This window comes from Myxine glutinosa, chromosome 1, assembly GCF_964187855.1.
Source record: "Myxine glutinosa chromosome 1, kmMyxGlut1.1, whole genome shotgun sequence".
In the NCBI taxonomy this organism is placed as follows: Eukaryota; Metazoa; Chordata; class Myxini; order Myxiniformes; family Myxinidae; genus Myxine; species Myxine glutinosa.
This window is the reverse complement of record NC_136261.1, coordinates 422,947,088-422,969,737: the sequence shown is the minus strand read 5'-3', so window position 1 is coordinate 422,969,737 and position 22,650 is coordinate 422,947,088. Positions and strand designations below refer to the sequence as shown.

The window sequence follows — 22,650 nt, the reverse complement described above, 5'->3', positions numbered from 1 at the left end:
GTCTGTAGTTTCTGGCATCTGTTTTTGCACCAAAATGTGCAGAGTGCAGAGTGCAGAGATGTGCAGATTTTGGGTCCAAACTCGGGCTCCGTCCATCTGCAGACACGACATGGGGTCACGGACATTGTTAGACAAACGGACAGAAACACACACCATTTATCTCTTTATAACAAAAAAACTTTTATTACAACAATTGTTTATTCACTTTACGATTTAACAACTTTATTTGTTTATTCACTTCACGATCAACAACTTTATTTATTTAGCAATGAACAACTTACATTATTTATTTATTTATTTCACCGAGAACAACTTCGAGGGGGAGTGGATCGGGAGGGGAGAAGACGAGGGAGGAGATCTGTGAGTGAGGCGAGAGGCTGAGGAGGGGACAGAGGGTGAGGGGCGGCAGAGGTTGAGGGGAGAGGGGTCAGAGGTTGAAGAGGGGGGAGGGGAGGGGAAATGAAAATCCTGCAGGTGTGACACTGTTAACAGGTCGACACACACATTTTTTTTTTTTTTTTTTTTTTTTTTTTTTTTTTTTTTTTTTTTTTTTTTGTATACAAGATCGAGGCTCGTGAAAGAGCGAACATTAATCACACAGAAAGACAAACAGACACATAAAACAAATAACATCGGGAGCGGTAGACAAGATGGGGAGAGAGGGGGAAGGACACAAACACAACATTTGAGAGCAGGGACCGAGAGACATGGAGACATCGAGAGATCTGTGGGAGGGAGAGGGCTTTGGGGGGGAGGCATGTGAAGGGGGGGAGGCATGTGAAGGGGGGGGGGGGGTGGGAGAGGTATAAACATATGGACACTGCCAGGATTTCCAGGAAATAAGTTGGAATTTCAAACAAGGTGGATCTGGGGTGAATTAGTGGGGGTAGAAAAGATCAAGGTTATGGATGGGGGAAGATAAGAGATGGTGGTGAACAGCTGTTTTAAAGACCTGGAGGGAGGAGAGGGATTGAAGGGAGTGTGGGAGTTTGTTCCACAGGCGGGAGAAAAGAGGAATGAAAGAGTGAAGGTGAGCAGAGAGCCGAGATTTCGGCAGTTTAACCATCAGAGGGTTGCTGGCAGATCTTGTGCGACCTGTAGGAATATTTGGGGGACAGAGCACAGAGAGAGCTGGGGGAGCAAGGCCGGAGAGGAGTCGGTAGAAGACAGAAAGACCACCTACCTGCCTGCGGTGAGTGAGTGAAAGGCCCTCAGAGATAGCTTCATCGCGGGAGATTCCAATGATTTTGAAAGCTTTGGATTCAACAGCGTGAAGCCGAGCCAGGTGTGAGGCAGGAGCACCAGCCCATAGGGGAGAACAGTATTCCATAGAGCTGCGGATGAAAGCCTTGTATGTGGTGAGGAGCTCAGGTGTGCCGAGGAAGGACTTCGCACGACGGAGGATGCCCAGTCGGCGACTGGCTTTGGAGGCCAGCTTGGAAATGTGGTTTTCCCAAGAAAGATCATGGCAGATAGTGAGACCCAAAAGCTTGAGTGACAGAACTTCTTGGAGAGGATTGTTGAGAAAGTAGATGGGAGGGTTGTCCAGTCGATCTTTTCGGAGAGACATAGTAAGAGAGTGAGATTTGGCAGGATTGAAAGACATGTTCCACTTGTTTGACCAGTCTGTGATTTTGTCCAGGTCTTCAGAGAGTGAGGAGGCTGCAGACTGCAGACATTGATGAGTCACTCTGCACCTGTGAAACACCGGGATGACAGTTTATGGCTCGGTCGGGATTCAAACCCAGGTTAGACACCTCAGAGCGAGTGTGGATACCTCTCAGACATCGTGCTTGTCCTGTTACTTTCATCCTCCATTTGCTTTCCCATTCCGGAGATGTCTCCATGAAGCGAACCACCATATCACCATGGAAACCAAGTGGTTTTAGCACTCGACGCTGATTGTTTTACACGTGTATTTATCTCACCTGGAACGAAGTTCAGGTGAGCTTATGCGATGACGCGTCGTCCGTCCATAAACACTTGAAACTTCTTCTCCGAAACCACTGATGGGATTGCGACCAAATTTGGCACAAATGATATTTGTGATGTTGTGACTAAAGTTTGTTCACGACAATGAAAAAAAACGGGGTCTCAGGGGGTCTGCGTGGAGCCATATTTCCCCCCAAAATAGGTATTTGCTTTTTTCCCTGAAACGACAAACAATATTTCGATGAAACTCCCCCACAACCTTCACTACCCGCGATGTACAAATGTTTGTTCAAGGCATTACAAAAGGAGGTATGTGGGAGTGGACCCCAAAATAGGTATGTTTTTGTTTGTTTGAAGTCTATTGATTATGTCAGTATGATTCTACCTGCTGCCCTGTCTTCTGGCAACCATTGTAATTGGTTTAAAATACTTTTAGTCAGTGCAGTATACTGGTTATTCTACCAGGTGAGCGCCAGAGGTGTTGCCCATATTTTTCTCTTTAAAAGAAGGAACTAAATAAAATAGACTCTCTGAGGAGGGAGCAGGGGTGTTCCACCCATTACCAAGCTGCTTGGAGAGTGCTTACCAAGCTGCTTGGAGAGCGCTTACCAAGCTGCTTGGAGAGTGCTTACCAAGCAGCTCAAGCACTCAAGCAAGCTTTATTACACAGAAACCGATCTGTTTCTGATGCAGGGCATACTTGAATTGAGTGGACAAAATGGGGGGAATTAAGACCCCATGCTGAGCGACCTGAACGCAGGCTGACCAAAGATAAGCCTGTTGGTGTAAATTATCTTAAAAACACACAAACACAAACACCCAGTTTTCATTCATGTAATCCCTTGGAGGTGGAGAAGTATGTTTGCAAAGTTTGGGGATGCTACGTTTCATGGTTTTGGAGTTATGGAGGAGAGGGACACACACACACACACACACACACACACACACACACACACACACACACACACACACACACACACACACACACACACACACACACACACACACACACACACACACACACACCTTTTTATTATTATAGATATATGATTCCACAGTGTTTGTTCATGAAAGATGTTTATGAAAAGCGCTATACAAAATAAATGAATTATTATTATTATGTGAGATATTGGGAAATATGTTAAAAATTCCTTCAGGATTGTAAATTTTATCTGGGATGAACGAGCAATTTATACCGGATTATGTTACAGAACGAACCAGGATTTGTCAAGAAAGATCTTGTTCTGATTACATCGTTGGTGAGAAGGGGAGGACGAGACAAAGAGGGGAATGGGGTAGTGGGGAAGAGAGAGAGGAGGATGGGGTAGTGGGGGAGAGAGAGGTGGATGGGGCAGTGGGGAAGAGAGAGGGGGATGGGGTAGTGGGGAAGAGAGAGAGAGGGGATGGGGTAGTGGGGGAGAGAGAGGGGGATAGGGTAGTGGGGAAGAGAGAGGGGGGTATGGGGTAGTGGGGGAGAGAGAGGGGGATAGGGTAGTGGGGAAGAGAGAGAGGGGGATGGGGTAGTGGGGGAGAGAGAGGGGGATAGGGTAGTGGGGAAGAGAGAGAGGGGGATGGGGTAGTGGGGGAGAGAGAGAGGGGGATAGGGTAGTGGGGAAGAGAGAGAGGTGGATGGGGCAGTGTGGAAGAGAGAGAGGTGGATGGGGCTGTGGGTGAGAAAGAGGGGGGGGGAGAGAGAGAGGGGGATGGGGTCATGGCGAAGATATAGGGGAGGAGAGAGGGGGATGGGGTAGTGGGGGAGATGGAGGGAGAGAGAGAGGGAAGGGGATGGGGGATGGGGGATGAGAGAGAGAGAGGACAGGATGGGGATTAAGAAAGGCCTTTAATCAGCAAACACAAGTTTGGAATATCCCCTCCTCCTGGTTGGACATCGTTCAAATAAACAAACTTTCGGTCTTGTGACACTTGACAAGAGGGAAAATCGAGTTGGAAAATAACTAAGTGGAATAGAGTGAAGGAAAATATGAACAGGTAAATAAAACAGAAGAAAAGGGAAAGAATGAAAAGGAGAAAACATGGAATTTTAAATAATCTGTATATGGAGGGAAGAAGAAGAACCCCCTCCCCATTCCCCTTCACTTACAAAGTTTTCTCAAGTTGTTCTGATCCAGATCAACCTTCTCCGGATGCTCCACCGGTCAAAGATTAACAAAAATTACAATATGTGAAATTCTATTGTTTTTTTGTTTATGAAGATTTATTTTATCTTTTAACGAAAAATCTAAACACAACAAACATGGGGGAAGAGAAATGGAACCTCCATTTTGTATTAAATAAAATATAATTTTCATCGATTCATGAAGGAAATTTCACAACATTGTTCTTACATTTCCCTCTTATGTAGTAAAATGGAGTGATCGCTAATTCGTTTTCTCCACAAGATAGAATGAATCTTTCGTTCTTCACTGGAATTGAACATCACATGATTCAAGAAACATGTGAATGATTCAAGGTACATGTCAATGATTGAAGCAACATGCGAATTATTCAATATGCATGTGAATGATTTTAGGAACATGCGAATGATTTATGTTGATGTGAGATCGTTCTTGTTGAAATTAATCTGTTGATCGCTCCGTGATAGGTCAGTGCACCTGCGAAAAAATTATAGATTTAAAAATTCCCTTTACCAACTCAGGATTTTTTAGCTCACCTGGAATTTAGTGCGGTGAGCTTATGCGATCGAGCCTTGTACATAGGTAAGTGAGTGAGTGAGGGAGTGAGGGAGGGATTGAGGGAGTGAGTGAGGGATTGAGTTTGAAAACACTTCAGTCATTATCGCTTGAACCAAACACTAAGTTTGGACATAAGCTTCATATCTGATGCCTAATGAAGGTGAATTAATCACATCAAAATCTTCGCTCAATAAGGGGAACTATGGGGGTTTTGACCCCCCAAAATAGGTATTTGATCTCTTCTCTGAAAGTACACACACAATGTTGAAAAACTTTATCACAACCTTCATCACCCATGATGCACCAAAGGTTGTTCACAGCATTAAAAATATCATAGGCTGAGAGGGTCCGTGGGGGGTTGAGCGACTGTTGCTCCTGATCCAGGTGAGCTTCAGGACCCGCGGTCCCATTTTATTTTTTATGGTTGATCGATCCAAAATGGAAATGACTGAATTATTTTGTCCAGCCTTTCATAATGTTCATTGATCAGTTGTTTTTATCATAACAATGAATAAATTATTTGAAGATGAAAGTGAGAACAACTCATTCACCTGACATGTTCCACGTGACGCATCACTGTGCAATCAGTGTGTGTATTTCATGTACAACACCTGGAAATATTAACCAAAAGTTTCTGTTTCGTTTGTGATGTTCCGTGAACACTTCACTGTGCAGAATTCATTTTAACAACTTTTACACAAAGATTCTTCACTTTTACAAACTTTTACAATTACAGTTCATGCGAAAAATAAAACGGTGAATGAATGATCAGTAACATCGACGTGGATGTTAAGTTTTGCACAAACAACAAGTTCATGTCCTGATTCTTCACAATCTCAACTAATGACCTCATTCACCTGTAAAATGTTTGTTTTCGGCACAAAATAAGATTTCTCGCCCTCGCGGGCCGATCCGCCGACAATCCCGGATCACAACTTTGTGGATTTAATGTTATGAATTTTATTATTTATGAAAAATGATTTAAATTATGTTAGTCTTGTATTTCTGGTCCATAATGTTTCTTTATTATAACAAAATTAACTAGAACGGCACCTGGTAGAGCACATACCTCTACCAGGCTGAACTGTTTATGTTTTGTATCCACTGAAAGACCGGATCTGGATCCAGACCTGAACCAAAGTCGAATCGGCTTGTTATTGTCACCCAACCAACTCATTCACCAAGTTTTGTCATCACCCATTCACAACTTTTTGAAATATCGTGGTGTGCAGTATATCGTTTTTGGCCCCAACTCTCAATGATGTGGAATCAGTTAAAAATTCTCTGTTCCAGATCTGGATTCGGATCTTCACCAAATCGTATGAATTCGTCCTTGTCACACACCCAACCTATCCACTAGATTCCGTCCGAGTCCATCCACAACTTTTTGAGATATCCTGCTCACAGACAAACAAACAGTCAAACATACAAGACAGAGACAGACACATAGACAAGGGTGAAAATATAACCTCCATCCACCTTCATAAGCAGAGGGAATACATGGAATGTAAGAAAGTTATTTCCTGGAAATTTATATTTCGGGAGTAGAACATATTGTTATGACTTTTGGGGTAGTAATATATAGATTCAGGTAGATCTGTACAGGTAGATGCTCTGATGATCGGGGGTAGGAAGAACCATTTTGATGTACAAAAGTCAGGGACCTGTTTAGCCTGGATGTCGGATTAAGCTTGTATATTTGTGGTCATACGAGGATGGCCTTGTGCTAATTATCGGAGGGATTATGCTAATTCCCCTGTGTGTGAGACCATGTGATTTATCCATTGTCCCTTATGGCGCTACACCAATAGACACGAGGTCGGCCCATTAGCACCACACATACTAATGAATTTCCCCCACAATAAAACTCACCGGAAGTGCAGGCAGTAAGCGCCCACGCATTGCGCCAACATGGCGATAAAACATTGTTCAGGCCGGCTGAGGCCATGCCCACCACACGACGGATTGGTCGAGGGGTTTGATGGGGGAGATTACATCAATGTAGGGAGGGCCAATCGGCATGCAGCTGAAGACCAGAGGCAAGAAGGAGCCAGTTGATTGGCTAAGGGGAGATTTTTAAAAGGTGAAGAGAAACCGACATTTTTCTCTCTCCCCGCTCTCTCTTGCGTTGGACCCTCTCTTGCGTTGGACCCTCTCTTGCGTTGGACCCTCTCTTGCTTCGGACTTCTCACGCTTGTGGCTGCTTGAATTTCTCGACCTCGGAGCAAGCGGTTGTGTGCCGGCATCGTCTCCTCATTCTCCTGTTTGTTTGGACGTGAGGAGGAAGAGCACGGATGAAGAGCTGGGTTCTGTGTGCGAGTGATGCGCGTGCATGGGCGGCTTGCCACTGGAGCATGAGAGGCAGGGGTGAGCGAGATGTCCAGTGAGGCCTGGCAGTGCGCGAACAAGGCGGACTGAGGCCTACTTCCCGCCAACGACCGGGCGGTTCCCACCAATGCACCGGACGAGCCGACGAACCCCGACGAGACCCCGACTGGTGAAGCTAAGCCAGCACACACACACCCTGTTATTTTTATTTATCTGTCCTGTGTGTGTTTAAGTCTGCTGTGGGGACGTCCTAATTTAGGACATTATCTATTATCGCGCGTTTTATTTTGTATTCCTGGCATTCCATTGTAAATAAATCCTTATATTATTTTCACTGTATATTCTAAATCCGTTTTTGTGTGAGTTCATTTCCTGCAGGCTTTGAAGAAGACTGCCCGGCGAGATCACGTCAGGTAAAAGGCTTCGTCTTCTTCTTCTTCTTCTTTCTGCCCTCCCTTCTTTCTTCCCTTCTTTCTTCCAACAATATTTTACTTCCTCATTCACATCATCACCGATTTTTCCAATCATAATACTTTGATTTCCTGAATCAATGCTGGAATTCCAACCGAAATGAAAGGATTTAATTAAAACGAGATTATGGGTGGGCCAAAGAGCAAAAGCAAATCAAAATGGCCTCCAAATCAAGCTGCAGACGGTGTATCCTCCATCGCTAAAAGTAATTACTTGAAAAACTACAGAGTTCAGAGAACATGACACTCCATGCAGTGTTCAAGTATTTACTTCAATTTTAATAGTATAACAATTTAAAGATCATTTTTTAAATCTGGAAGTTTAGCACGACTACACTGTTCTAGCACCACAGCACTGTACTAACATGACTACACTGTAATAAGACGACGATGAATCACAGTTGAGGAGATGGAGGCTTTATTGATCACCATCGAACACGGCGTCAATCGGCATCTTACAGAAGCATATCGGTGGCCTCTTCTTCACCCTCGGACATGACACTCCCTCTCATCATCATCATAATCATCAGCGATATTGATCTTTGTTCGGCTGATGACCCCATGATGATCATTTCCATGGATGGGTTTCACAAACTACACTTGAGTGCACTTTGAATGTATCTGTTCTTGTTTAACTATTTGGTTAAAAGATAAAAACATCTTCATAAACATAAAAAAAGAAAATTTCACATCTTGTAATGTTTGTTCATCTTTAATCACATCCACCGAAGTGCCGGTGGAACATCTAGAGAAGGTGGAGCTGGATCAGAACAACTTGATAAATCTTTGGGAAGGAAAACTGCGACTAGGTTCTTCTTCTTCACTCCATTTACAGATTATTTAAAATTCCACATTTCCCTCTTTTCATTCTTTCCTTTTTCTTCCATTTTATTTCCCTCTTTATGGAACGGCTTCGGGGTCACGACCAAAATAAATCTCTTGCTAGATGTCGACATATATCATGGTTCTTGGAGGTATTATGAAGGTGATTTGTGTTGTAGTGTTCAAGTTTATAATTAATTCAACTTGAATAAAGGGTTAAAGGTGTATAAATAAATTGATTCAGGGTTTTACCGCCGTTTTACCCAGTGTCTATTACATCACCCCATCTAACACGTTACATTAGTTCTTCATGCCTGTTGTTTGTGTGATTTGTAACCCATTTCCTCCTTTCCTGATCCCTCTGCTCTCTTAGATCTCCGACCATCTCTAATATATCGAGGATGAATCCCTGCTTCCAGGAACTCCTTCTGCTCAAACTTCCAAAATCTCGACTTGCTGCAAATATCTGATATTTTATCCGATTTGTGGAACTGCTTTCTGGAGACGATTCAATCCAAATTTTCCTTCCAGGAACTGTAATTCAACCATCACTACCTGTAAATATTTCTGCCCTTGTGAACCCTACCTCTCCCAAGCCCCGTGGTTTCAGATATTTCCTCCCCTCCCATCTTTAGTTTTCTCCTGTTCGTTGGTTACCTTGCTTGTTGCATCTACCTCTTGTGTACACCTGTTTTTCCCCACTGAAACCATGCTTGCTTTTTGCCCTCTGTAACCTCACTCATACTTAGAAAAACATTATCATTTGTTCCTTTTCTCGAAATTTAAAAGGTGGATGGAGGTTATGTTTTCACCACTGTCTGTTTGTCTGTCTGTCTGTCTCTGTCTGTCCGTTTTTAAACAAAATATCTCAATAAAGTTGTGGACGGATTCGGACGAAATTTGGCGGAGCTGTGGCGTATGTGACAGCGACGAAATGATTACATTTTGGGGAAGATCCGGGATTGGATCCGGCTAGTATAATTTATTAAGTTATTCTTCACCATTGGGAGATAGGACCAAAAACGATACACAGCAGGATATCTCAAAACGTTGGGACGGATTCGGCCGAAAATTGGTGGACTGGTTGGGTGTCTGACAAGGACAAACATATTCGATGTTGGTGAAGATCTGTATCTGAATTCGTATATGAGAATTATTTATTTTTTCAGTGATTCTTCACCATTGAGTGATGGGGCTAAATTCAGCATATAGCAGGATATCTCAAAACGTTACAGACGGATTTGGACGAAACTTGTTGGACAGGTTGTGTGTGTGAGAAGGAAGAATCGATTCAATTCTGGTGAAGATCCGGATCCGGATCCAGCTCGTCGAATTTTTAAAGTGATGCTTCACCATTGGGAGATACGATATATAGCAGGATATCTCAAAAATTTGTGGATGGATGATTTTGATGAAATGCGATTCTGTATTGTGATTATCTGTTCTACTCTGGGATGCAAAACGTAAACTGTTCACCTGGCAGAGGCATTGCTCTCCAATGAGTGCCGTTCTCTCTCTTCCCGTTTCTCTTCCATATTTGTGCCACGTTTTGTGTTCCCTTATTATTTTTTTGATGAAATGTCCAATTTGTGTCACTCACTCTGTATCTTCTCCAGGAAGTTCTCATTGAGCGTGATGAGCCCATCCAAGTTATTCTCCTCCTTCGAGAAGTCCAGAACTGGGAGCGGTGTCCTCTTCACGGATTTAAAGTCTGACATGGTCTCGAGCCTTGGAATAAAAAGGAAAAACATCAGTTTTAGAAATTATTGGAGAGAATATTGTTACAATAATACATTTTTACATATCAAAAGAAGTTATCTGCAAAATAATGGAAAATAATTAAAAATAGAAAATAGATTGAGTGAATTTTAATATTGATTTATATTTTTATTCAGAACTAGACGACCCATGACCCGTTGGGTCAGTCAGTTTGAATAGATATGAGAATAGAACTAAAGCGAACGCTGGACATCATCAGGGAGATTATTTGGGCCAGCAAGCCATAAGGCTCACCTCTCCAGCGTTCTAAATCACTTACCTGTGACACGTGATTTCGGCCCTTATCTCCGATCACGTTTTTTTTTTTTTTTTTTTTTTTTTTAGAAAAAACACGCGACCCGTGGACTACCACGATTTTGTTGTCAAAGGACACTTCTAATGACGATGTTCTTTGTCGACGATCCTCCATTTACATAAACTCGCACGTTCTCTTTCCTCTTCCCTCGACTGAGCGCCACATACAGCTGACCATGCTGGAAGACCGGTTTCTCCAGGTAGACCAGCACATTCTCCATAGTTTGCCCTTGCGCCTTATGGATCGTCATTGCGAAGCAGGATTGTATGGGGAACTGGCAGCGCTGCAAAGGGATATCCTCAGCTTCCGACAGATTTAGTCGGATCCGAGGGAGCATTACAGTTTCGCCTTCAAACGTTGAACTTATGATCCTCGCAACTAATAATATTTCGAAGCATGTCCTCAACAATCATGCGCGTCCCGTTGCAAAGTTTCAGAGGGTCCAAGTTCCGCATCAAAATGATAGGGGATCCTTTTTTGAGCTCGAGGTTGTGCGGCGGCAATCCCGAGACTTCAACGGAATCTATGAATTCCGTTGGGAAGTGCGTCGCATCAGTACCCTCAGTCACACTGTTGAACGCAGCATACTCCTTGCTAGCACCAGGGAACCTTGTGATGCATCTTGAATTGGTGTTTCACATCATATCGTTGAGGGGCACTAATATAGACCTTGCTGAAAAAACCTCCATCGGATTGGCGAATGATGGATATATGGTATCGATGCACTCATCGAGCCCACTCGCTGTCAGCAGTATATCCTCTGGCAAATCTATCTCATCATCCGCATTTTTCTCGATTCTATCCTCGCCGATGTCGAGCAAAAATCTTGAAAACTGCCCAGTTCCGTCGGTCAGTCGCATATTAGTTCTCAAGTGAAACATTCCAAAGCTCTGCCATAAGTAGGACTTCTTTATGCACGCATTCTCAACGTCAGCATCACACCCTCTTTTCACCACGGGCAGAAGTTGACGGAAATCACCACAGCATATCCTCAAGATCCCTCCAAAAGGCTCGTCTTTGTCACATACATCACACAACGTGCGATCCACAGCCTCGAAACTCTCTCTCCTGATCATAGGACACTCATCCCACACGATGAGTTTTGTACTTCGAAAGAGGTCTGCGATAGTGGAATTTTTATCGATGTTGCATACGCCATCTTCCCTCGGTGTCAGAGGGATTTGGAACCTTGAGTGCGCTGTTCTTCCACCAGGCATGAGGGTAGCAGCTATGCCAGACGAGGCCACCGCAAGGGCAACTTCTCCACTCGCTCTCACTTTAGAGAGAATCAGGTTAATAAGAAACGTCTTCCCTGTGCCTCCAGGCACGTCAATGAAAATCATTGATGACTGATTCGTGCGGATGCAACCGCACGCAAAGTCATAGACAACTCTCTGCTCATCATTGAGCAGAAGCTGCCTTTCGTCTACGATTCGCTGTTGTTCCTCCGTGTCGTATTGGAGTTCTCTCAGTAGGTGAATGTTGGCAATCCCTTCATGACGAAGAACAGTCGTTGGAGTCGGCAAGTGAAAATGTGCAACAGTTCTGTTCAACAATTGCAGTTTCTGCTGCAAATACGATAGAGCCAAGTCATGATGGCGCTCGTTGATGGCAATATTGGGATCATTTGCAGATCGTCGATGAGCTAGAAGATACTCTTCAGCCATAGCGTCCTTGAAACGTTCCCATAGATCCAATGGATTGTCGACTTCACTTTGTGTGAGGAGCACAACAAACAAATCCCTCATGGGTCTGGGAAGGCGTGTCCTCTCAGCATCCTCCAGAGTCTCGCGCCAGACAGCGTCTCCTTGCAGCAAACCCATTTCTCTGCAAGCGTCTTTGAATGTGGGTAGAATGACATTATCACACGTTCTCAGGACTTTGAACGAAGTCGGCCCTCTCACGTGGTGGAGGAGTAGTCGGAAATAGTACAGGTCACCAGTATGCGGCGAAACAGTGTAAACTCGTCCCAATATGTCATCCTCAAACATTCCAGGGTTGCCCTCCACCGGTCTGCCCTGTTTTCTTCATTGCCATCTCTTCTTGGTCCATGTATAGAATCTCGGAACATCCACGTACAACAGTGTCTGAGTGAAATGGTCACGTCTGCAAAGATCCATAAACTCTGTCATCGTGGTTTTGGCCATATTGGGATTATTTCTTTGTTCACGAACGTTCCCAGCAAAAAATACCTGTTGTTCATTTGGCAGATGTACTTCTAAACGGATAACGGCCGGCTTCCTGTCATGGACTGAGAATCCAAGAATGGAGGCAACAGCCTCTGAAGGTCCAATGTATCTACCCGTCAAGTACTCCGTTATCTCGTCGTTTGTGTGCAGTGCATACGTAGCTTGATCGCTACCTTTCATGGCATACTTAATAACATACTTGATCGACTTTATAGAGCATATTTCAACGTTGATGTGGCAATCAAACGTTTTCAGGAGATTGTAGCGGTTACCGCTGGATGCACACAATCGCCTTGCACCGGCCAGAACACGGCCAGACGCGCCTCTCCCGGGCATGCCCGGACTCACTGTTCCCGGGCACGCCCGAACCTCCCGGGCAAGCCCGGTCTCGTCTTTCCCGGGCTCGCCCAGAGCGTCCGGGCATGCCCGCTATCGCCTTTCCAGGGCTCGCCCAGAGCGTCCGGGCATGCCCGCTATCGCCTTTCCAGGGCTCGCCCAGAGCGTCCGGGCATGCCCGCTATCGCCTTTCCAGGGCTCGCCCAGAGCGTCCGGGCATGCCCGCTATCGCCTTTCCAGGGCTCGCCCAGAGCGTCCGGGCATGCCCGCTATCGCCTTTCCAGGGCTCGCCCAGAGCATCCGGGCATGCCCGCTATCGCCTTTCCAGTGCTCGTCCAGAGCGCCCGGGCATGCCCAGCCTCGAATTGCCAGGCCGCAGCCAAACACGTCCGGGCAGGTCCAGACTCGCCTTTCCAAGACTCGCCCTTGACACCCGGGCATGCCCGGTATAGCTTTTGCCGGGCAAACTTCCCGACATAAATGTGTATATATATTGCTGCCCGATAAACGGGCTTGTCAGAAAACCTGAGCTGTTTTGTTTCAATAAAGCAACTCGGACGAATTCCGTCTTTGGTCGCGTCAATTCTTTCGACTCGCGTTGGAGTGCAGTTCCTTCATTGGTGACCTACCGATATGGACACGGCAGTGACGCTTAAACTGCCTACCTTCTGGGAGGCTCACGCGGCTGTTTGGCTCGCCCAGGCGGACTCCCAGTTCGCCCTGCGAGGCATCACCATGGACGACACCCGCTTCCACCATGTTGTGGCGGCGCTCGGGTCCGCCACCGCGGCCCGCGCCTTGAGCCTCCTCGAGCACCCGCCGGCTGCTGACAAATACGATGCGCTGAAGACACTCCTCCTCGACGCTTTCGCCATCTCACCGGCAGCACGCGCACGGCGCCTGCTTGCTCTGCCCGAGCTCGGCGACACGCGCCCATCCGAGCGCATGGACTATATGCTCTCGTTGCTCGGTGAGCACTCTCTGGATTTTCTGTTCCATGAGCTGTTCCTTCGCCAGCTGCCTCACCCGGTACGCCTCGCCCTGGCTGGCACGTTGATCACGGATTCCCGTGCCCTCGCCAGGGAAGCCGATAAGATCTCCTCGGTGGGCCAACACATCGGCGCGGCTACCTGGAGCCCGCCGCCGTCTGAGGTGACGCCCACGACTCCCGAGCACCCTGCGCGGTTGGAGGCCGAACTGCCGGTGCAACTGGCGGCCGCCATGCCGCACCGCCCGCTTCCGACACGACGGCCGGGGCCTCCACCTGACCGGGCGTGGTGTTATTACCACGCCAGGTTCGGACACAAGGCTCGGACGTGCCGGCCTCCGTGCACTTTCAGCAGGTTGGGAAACGGCCGGGCCGGCGTTCATTCCCAGCCATGAGCGCCGGCCACTCGGGCAACTTGCTGTTTATTCGGGACAAAGTGTCTGGGCGGCGTTTCCTGTGTGACACCGGCGCCCAACTGAGCATCATACCCGCCTCCGAGCAGGACAGGCGGGACGCCGTTTGCGGCCCCTCTTTGGTCGCTGCTAATGGCTCGGCCATACGCACTTTCGGCCCACGCGTCGTCACCCTCTGCTTCGGCAGCCAGCGTTTTCAATGGACTTTTGTTACCGCCAGCGTCCCCGTGGCTTTGCTGGGTGCCGACTTCCTCTGCGCGCACGGGCTGCTGGTCGATGTCAAACGACGTCGCCTTGTCCACGCCGAGACCTTCAGCTCCCTGGCGTGCACAATGAGCAGCTCCACGCCGACCGAACTGGCGTGCGCCCTCCCGGCAGCGAACGAGTTCGCTCGCCTGCTCGCGGAATTCCCGGCCCTCACGCGACCGACGTTTTCGGCTATCGCGGTGCGGCACGGGATCGAGCACCACATACCCACTACGGGCCCGCCGGTCTATGCCAGGGCCAGCCGCCTCGACCCGGCCAAGCTCGCTGTGGCGAAGGGCGAGTTCGACGCGTTGGAGCACCTCGGCATCGTGCGGCGCTCCGATAGCGCGTGGGCCTCGCCACTGCACATCGTGCCAAAGCCGGGGGGTGGATGGCGCCCGTGTGGCGACTACCGCTGTCTCAACGACGCTACCACCCCCGACAGGTACCCGATCCCGCATATTCAGGACTTTTCTGCCCGTTTGGTGGGACGGGTCATCTTTTCGAAAATTGACCTGATACGGGGCTACCACCAGGTACCTGTCCGGGCGGCCGACATCCCGAAGACGGCCGTCATCATGCCGTTCAGCCTGTTCGAATTTTTGCGGATGCCGTTTGGCCTCAAGAACGCGGCCCAGGCATTCCAGCGCTTGATGGACGGCGTGCTGCGCGACCTGCCGTTTCTTTTCTTCTATCTGGACGATATCCTCCTCGCCAGCACGTCCCGCACCAAGCACCTCCTCCACCTCCGAACACTGTTCGGTCACCTCAGCGAGCATGGCTTTATTGTCAACCCGGTCAAATGCCACTTCGGCGCGACGACCGTTGACTTTTTGGGCCACCGCATCACCAAGACCGGGGCCCTGCCGCTGCCGACCAAGGTCGAGGCCATCACCACGTTCCCGTGTCCCCGTTCCATCAAGGCCCTCCAAGAGTTCCTCGGCATGGTGAATGTTTATCACCGATTCGTGCCCCACGCTGCTCAGCTCATGCGGCCCCTTTACGAGGCCCTCTGGGGCAAGCCGGCCAAGCATGACATTGTTTGGTCCACGGACATGGACGCGGCCTTCGCCAGCGCCAAACGGGCCCTCGCCGACGCAATGCTGCTGGCTCACCCGGTGCTCAACGCGCCCATCGCCCTCACTACGGACGCCTCCAACTACGCGGTGGGCGCCGTCCATGAGCAATGGGTGGACGGGGTTTGGCAGCCACTCGCTTTTTTCAGCCGGCAACTCCGGCCGAACGAGTTAAACTACAGCACGTTCGACCGCGAGCTGCTCGGGCTATTCCTGGCCGTTCGCCATTTCCGACACCTCCTGGAGGGCCGCCCGTTCATGGCTTTCGTCGACCACAAGCCGTTGGTCTACGCAATGGCTAAGGTCACGGAGCCGTGGTCGGCCCGCCAGCAGCGCCACCTCTCCGCCGTGTCGGAGTTCACCACGGACATCCGGCACGTCGCTGGCAAAGACAACGCCGTGGCCGACTGTCTTTCTCGGGCCAGCGCGAACGCGGTCCACCTCGGCGTGGACTTCGCGCTCATGGCGGCCAACCAGATCACCGACGCCTCGGTGCAGGCACTCCGTGCGGCGGACACGGGCCTCCGCCTGGCCGACATTCCCTTCGCGGGCACCGTCCTGCTCTGCGACGTCTCCCAGTGCCAGCCACGCCCCATCGTGCCCGTTTCCTGGCAGCACCGCATCTTCGCCTCCATCCACGGCCTTTCTCACCCGGGCCGGAAAGCTTCTCAGAAGATGGTGTCGGCGCGTTTCGTCTGGCACGGCCTTCGATGAAACATCCACGACTGGGCCAATGCCTGCACGGCCTGCCAGCGGGTCAAGGTCCACCGCCACACCCAGGCCCCGCTGGCACCTTTCGCCATGCCTGAATGGCGTTTCGACCACGTCCACGTAGACCTGGTGGGTCCCCTGCACCCCTCGCGGGGGTTCACCCACCTGCTCACCATGGTGGACCGGACCACCAGGTGGCCGGAGGCCGTGCCCCTCACCTCCACCACCACCGCCGACGTGGTGCAGGCGTTCATCACCACCTGGGTCGCGCGCTTCGGCGCACCAGCGGACATCTCGTCCGACCGCGGCCCACAGTTTACGTCTGAGCTTTGGGGCACGGTCGCCCGTTCGATGGGGGTCATGCTGCACTGCACCACGGCCTACCACCCCCAAGCCAACGGGTTGTGTGAGCGGTTTCACCGCTCCATGAAGGCCGCACTCATGGCCGGCCTTCAGGACGACGGTTGGGCCGACCGGCTGCCATGGGTCCTTTTGTGCCTTCGCACAGCCCCCAAGGAAGACCTCCAGGCATCCGCCGCCGAGCTCGTCTACGACCAGCCGCTCCGCGTCCCGGGCGAATTCGTGCCCGACGCTACCAGTCCCTGGTCCGCTGCTAGCCAGCGCTCGGACCTCCAGGAGGCCGCCCGACGATTTGCCCTCGTGCCGACGTCCTGCCACGGTGGCCCCCAGTCCTACGTACCCCCGGCGCTTCGCACAGCGGAGTACGTATTTGTGCGTCATGACGCGCACCGGGGGCCACTCCGGCCGCCGTACGACGGGCCCTTCCGGGTCCTGCGACGGGGCGACAAGTCTTTCATCGTCGACTTCGGCGGCCGACCGGACCGGATTTCTGTGGACCGCCTCAAACCGGCGCACATGGACGTCGACCGACCACCACGGTTGGCCCTTCCTCCACGGTGAGGCCGCCCCCCGTCCACAGTTCCCCCCGCTCGACCACCCACCACCACGTCGGACCCCTCCCCACGACCCTCCAGGGGTCGCTTCGGCCGGGTCATCCGGACCCCCCTTAAATTGACCCTGCCGGTGCAGGTCGATTCTGGAGGGGCATGTGTAGCGGTTACCGCTGGATGCACACAATCGCCTTGCCCCGGCCAGAACACGGCCAGACGCGCCTCTCCCGGGCATGCCCGGACTCACTGTTCCCGGGCACGCCCGAACCTCCCGGGCACGCCCGGTCTCGTCTTTCCCGGGCATGCCCGCTCTCGCCTTTCCAGGGCTCGCCCAGAGCGTCCGGGCATGCCCGCTATCGCCTTTCCAGGGCTCGCCCAGAGCGTCCGGGCATGCCCGCTATCGCCTTTCCAGGGCTCGCCCAGAGCGTCCGGGCAGGCCCGCTATCGCCTTTCCAGGGCTCGCCCAGAGCATCCGGGCATGCCCGCTATCGCCTTTCCAGTGCTCGTCCAGAGCGCCCGGGCACGCCCAGCCTCGACTTGCCAGGCCGCAGCCAAACACGCCCGGGCAGGTCCAGACTCGCCTTTCCAAGGCTCGCCCTTGACACCCGGGCATGCCCGGTATAGCTTTTGCCAGGCAAACTTCCCGACATAAATGTGTATATATATTGCTGCCCGATAAACGGGCTTGTCAGAATACCTGAGCTGTTTTGTTTCAAGAAAGCAACTCGGACGAATTCCGTCTTTGGTCGCGTCAATTCTTTCGACTCGCGTTGGAGCGCAGTTCCTTCAAGATAGAGATTATGGGGAACAACCCACTGATTTGTAACAGGTCGTCGTTGCCTCCCTTCTTGGTGCCCTTCAAATCCTCCCATTTCTGGGGATCTTCTTCTATATATGGAGTATGAATCGTCTCCGCACCGTGTGTCCGGAGCATATGACTGTGGGTATCTCTGTCTGCATGCTCCATTCTTCCAGCATCCAGTTGCTGTGGAACAATATGGACCATGGATCATGTGCTTCAACACCAGTCTGTGTCCCTCTGGATCTTCATCGGGATCTGGTATTTCAGCTTGTACAAATCGATCATAGTCTTGTGGTCTCAGCTTTGAAGCTTCATCGAGCCACAGCAAACAGTGTATGTGAGGGAGACCTCGCTTTTGGTACTCCACACACACAACGTGAGCGATACAGTTCCCGAAGAAGCCTTCTGATCCAGTGAGGTATTTAATGAACACCGTTTTCTTCAACTCGAACACTCTCGCAATGAGATCCGGTCTGTCGTTCTCACTTTGGTGAGGAAACAGGTTATTGGAGATTTCAGGCCACTTTGGATTACACGTCATAGTGATGAAGTAGGTCGCGTTACCATATTTTCTTACGTACATCATGGCATCTTGACATCGCTCCATCATATACCTCGGCCCCCCTACAAATGTCGATGACAGTAGTACGCGGCGTCCGATGTTGGACAAATCGTCATTGTCATTGAGAGCATCAGTGAAGCCACTGTATGTAGCAGACCTCAGCGATGTCTGGTTCAGTCTTATAAACGCCAATCTTGTGCCTTCCATTTTGGCTGCCATATCAACAAGATACTGCTGGAACAGATGCCCTCCTCTGAGGAGGTAGTTGAACTCATCCTCGTGGTTCATTATTCGGTAGGAGTAGTATTTCATGGCAGTCAATCTCCTGCCATTGGTCATGTTCATTTCGGGCTGCCATCCGTCATCTCCGAATGGGAAGAAGAGAACATACTGGAGTGCGTCGTCAGAACGGTGCAACTCAGAAATACTTTGCAGCGCTCCTCCTCTTGCTTTCAATACAATGTGACGCGCTGTAGCTTGAGGATCGACAGTATTCTTCACAACGACACCCACTTCATCAGCGATTTGACCATTGAACCTCCTCTCATGTTCACCAGCTGGTCTCCTGTTGGGATCAATAAGAACGAACGCCTCTGGCAAATTGCCTATTTCCTCACGTGCCATGCGGAACGAGTAAACGTAAGGATTCACTTGTCTCAGCACGGTCTCTAATGCTCCAACTACATCACGGTGAATACCAGCGTTGGTGAGTATCCGCATCCTCAACTGTACGCTGTCATGTGGATCTAAGAAATAAATTTGGAGGAATTTCGGTTGTTCATCCGCATTTGGCATGAAGGAACCGATACGATGATGTATTTGACCCTGAATTATGACCGATGGGCTCCATGCACCGTGCCGAGGAGAAACTTGGCTTCCTCCAAATGATGTCATTTGAAATAGACAGTTGTATTGTCTGATGTTCCTGCGGAATTCGTTCGCTGTGGGTCCATTGCCGGCAAACAGATTGTGTAATTGATGGGGTAAAGGTCCCAGATTTCCCAAGGACACCTTTCCATTCGTGCAGCAAAAATGACCTGTGTCACCTTGGAAAAGAAGCGCTCTACAATGTGGACAAATCTTTTCCATCGCACCGACGTCAGCAGAAGTGAAATTTCTTGCATTCTGCGCATTTCTCTGCGTTGTCTCAATAACTTATCTTATCCTATCTCTTTCTCGCTGCTCCTGAAGACGCTGTGCCGTCTCCTCTGCAGATACCGCATCTCTCCTCATACGATCTCTTTCTTGCTGCTCTTGATGGCGCTGTGACGTCTCCTCTGCAGATTCCGCATCCCTTCGCAAGCTGACTCTCTCTCGTTCCTCCTGAAGACGCTGCGCTCTCACCTCCTCCGTCTCAGCACTCCTTCTAATCCTTGCCCTTTGGCTTTGCAGCTGAAGGCGCTGTGACCTTTGCTCAGGCATTTCAGCATGTCGTCTCTTCCTTTGGCTTTCTCGTTGCTGCTGAAGATGTCGTGATCTCCCATCGTCTGTTTCAGCACCCCTCGGAGATACTGCTTCCGCACGAGAACTTGAAGGAATGTTGCTATTCGCGTCCATGGACATGAGGTGTGATTCGTTGTCCGCGTCCGTAGCGCCGTCGGAGGGTTGATACGACATTCTTCCTGCAAATAGTATTGTGTTTGTGCTATCATTTTGCCGATCATCAAATGACAAATAAATTACATTGTGAAAATTAAAGATTTCAAATAAACCTATTTAAAGTGTATGCGCATATAAATAATAATAAAAAATCGAAGAAATATCTCTCGGTAATTTCCTGAAACATATTTTACTTCCGGGTAATAATGTTGAATGAAATAACGAAGATATATACTGTATGCCTGTTATTTTAGGCGGTGTATTTTCGTATATCAACGTGGCGCGATTTTCTTCCCGTTTTTTTTCAACCGAGTCTAAAACTATGTTAGCAACTGTGAAAAATGAAATGATATATCGAATTTGATTTGAAATAAAGCTGGGAGAGAGAGCAAGACACCACGGGCCTACAAAACAGGCCTCAAAGCTATGCGAGTTAATAAAATGGTGGATATTACTACTCTCTCAAAGGGGCAAGCCACGCCCCTGGACCGATCGAATGTTACACACAAACACGCAAGATTTCAATTTTATAATTATATATAGAATAGATATATAGATATATAGATATATAGATATAGATAGATATATAGATATATAGATATATAGATTGCAGATTCTTCAGGAGATAAATCGAGTATAAAGTTAACAGGTAGAAAGCAAACGATGAACAGTATGGAAAGAGTGTGTCGGTTAGGGTTGGAGAGATTGAGGTGTGCTTTGGGGAAAGAATAAATCAATGATGAATGACATGTTTGAAAGATGAGATGAAGACCACAAGGCAAGCAATGCAACATACATGGTGAGACAGTTGGTCCTGGTCTCAGCTTCATGACAGGAGATGGACAGAAGAAAGGAAAAGTTCAGAAGTGATGGGATAGAAAACCGTCTGTCTGCAGAGACAAGACCTGGGTGAGAATAATGCAACGATGTGTTTGTGGTGGGATGTGGGACAACACCATTCTCAGAAGTCATGTTTATTAATGTTGACCTGTTAGTGTTTCCATCTCAGCTCCTCGGACAGGCTGCACAGAATCCAGGTTCACATGTTATAAACTGTCTTTGTCCATCAATCTCTTTGTAATTAATGAATCGAGGATCAAATGTTATACACCATGTCTTTGCCCATTGTCCATCAATTTCTGTGCAATTTATGTTGATGTACACAATCTATTAAAGCATTTGCCCATTTGTCCTGTACTGTTAGACAGTGTATCGTGTTCTGTGCATGGACAACACTTGCATACCTATGATTCCATATGGAAGAAATTGTATATTTTCTCTGAATCTGTAACGTTTGTTGGGTGAGATGTTAATTGTGAAAGTTGATGAGAGTCGAAAGATAACAAGCATTCTACGGGGAAAATGTCAGGAGCATAGAAAAGGCCCCTCTATATGGTATGTACCAGGTGGCAAACTCTAGAAAAGAAGGGACATTCAAAAAAATATCGTGTGCATGCTGGACTACCCTTGTTCTCAGGAGGAACCAAGTTATGCTCTATAAAGGTTCATATAAAGGGGCGCCCGACATCTGACAAATAAAATACATTAACTTCTTCACGCAGGTGTATCAATGAAATTGGCCCTGCATTATATGTCAAGATACATATTATATATCGACATTCACATTACTTTGAATTTCCCCGAGCAATGCCGGCAACTTCAGCTTGCGTTTTATATTTTGAACACAAGAACACAAATCCCCTTGTTGGTGCTTCCAAAAACCTCCAGTTTGGCAGTATTTGAACAAACGCAAATTTCCTCTATATTGACCGATCAAATTTGCCACTCACACTTTCAGCATTGGAAAATATCGAGATTCAGACAAATATAGTTTGTGCTCAGAAACGCAAACCAAGAGTTGAAAAAACCCTTCCATGTCCTTTTTCTCAAGACAGTGTGAGGTGAGGTGTTCCATTAATTCTCTTTTGAAATAATTTGGAAGGAAATGAGGAATAATTAGAAAGAGCAGTTGAAGAAGGTGAGCAGAGATCATGGATGGACATGGAGAGAAGAAGGTGAGCAGAGATCATGGATGGACATGGAGAGAAAAAGGTGAGCAGAGATCATGGATGGACTTGGAGAGAAGAAGGTGAGCAGAGATCACAGATTGACAGGGAGATAAGGAGCAATAAGACCAGGCGGAACACGATAAATTAGCAGAACAGAATATTCATGGATGTTGGAGACTTTCAATGAACACGATAGATCTCAACAACTTAGAAATGAATAGTGATGAGGTCATTCTGAAGTGATGAGGATGAGAGAGAACGAAGTGAAGGTGAGAAAGGATTGAACGAAACAAGCTAAACTCAAATGAGAATCAAAGGGGATTAAAGTAAACGTATTTAAGTTTTTGTCCAATTAAAAACACAAATTAACTTTATAATGACCTCCTCCCTTAGTCAGCCCAAAACTGTTAATTTCTAGATCAGAAATGGGGAAGGAAATCAGGCGAGGAAAAGAATCAAGTTCATGAGGAAATACTGAGTAACCCGAAT

The 22,650-nt window shown here is 48.5% G+C and overlaps 1 protein-coding gene across 3 annotated transcripts in view; it reads right to left on the bottom strand.

Moving 5' to 3' along the window:
• LOC137418013 (E3 ubiquitin-protein ligase TRIM17-like) overlaps positions 1 to 22,650 on the bottom strand; it is a 54,238-nt gene that overhangs the window by 2,244 nt on the left and 29,344 nt on the right. Inside the window, exons 6-7 of one of the 3 annotated variants that reach the window (XM_078770613.1) lie at positions 9,846 to 9,973; positions 3,534 to 4,544 (exon numbers count right to left, since the gene is read on the bottom strand). In XM_078770613.1, coding sequence (XP_078626739.1) covers positions 4,459 to 4,544; positions 9,846 to 9,973 — 214 coding nt within the window. In that variant the 3' untranslated portion in view covers positions 3,534 to 4,458. Of the gene's footprint in view, positions 1 to 3,533; positions 4,545 to 9,845; positions 9,974 to 22,650 lie in introns of those variants that run through there. The other 2 variants (XM_078770612.1, XM_078770611.1) reach the window with 2 other exon arrangements.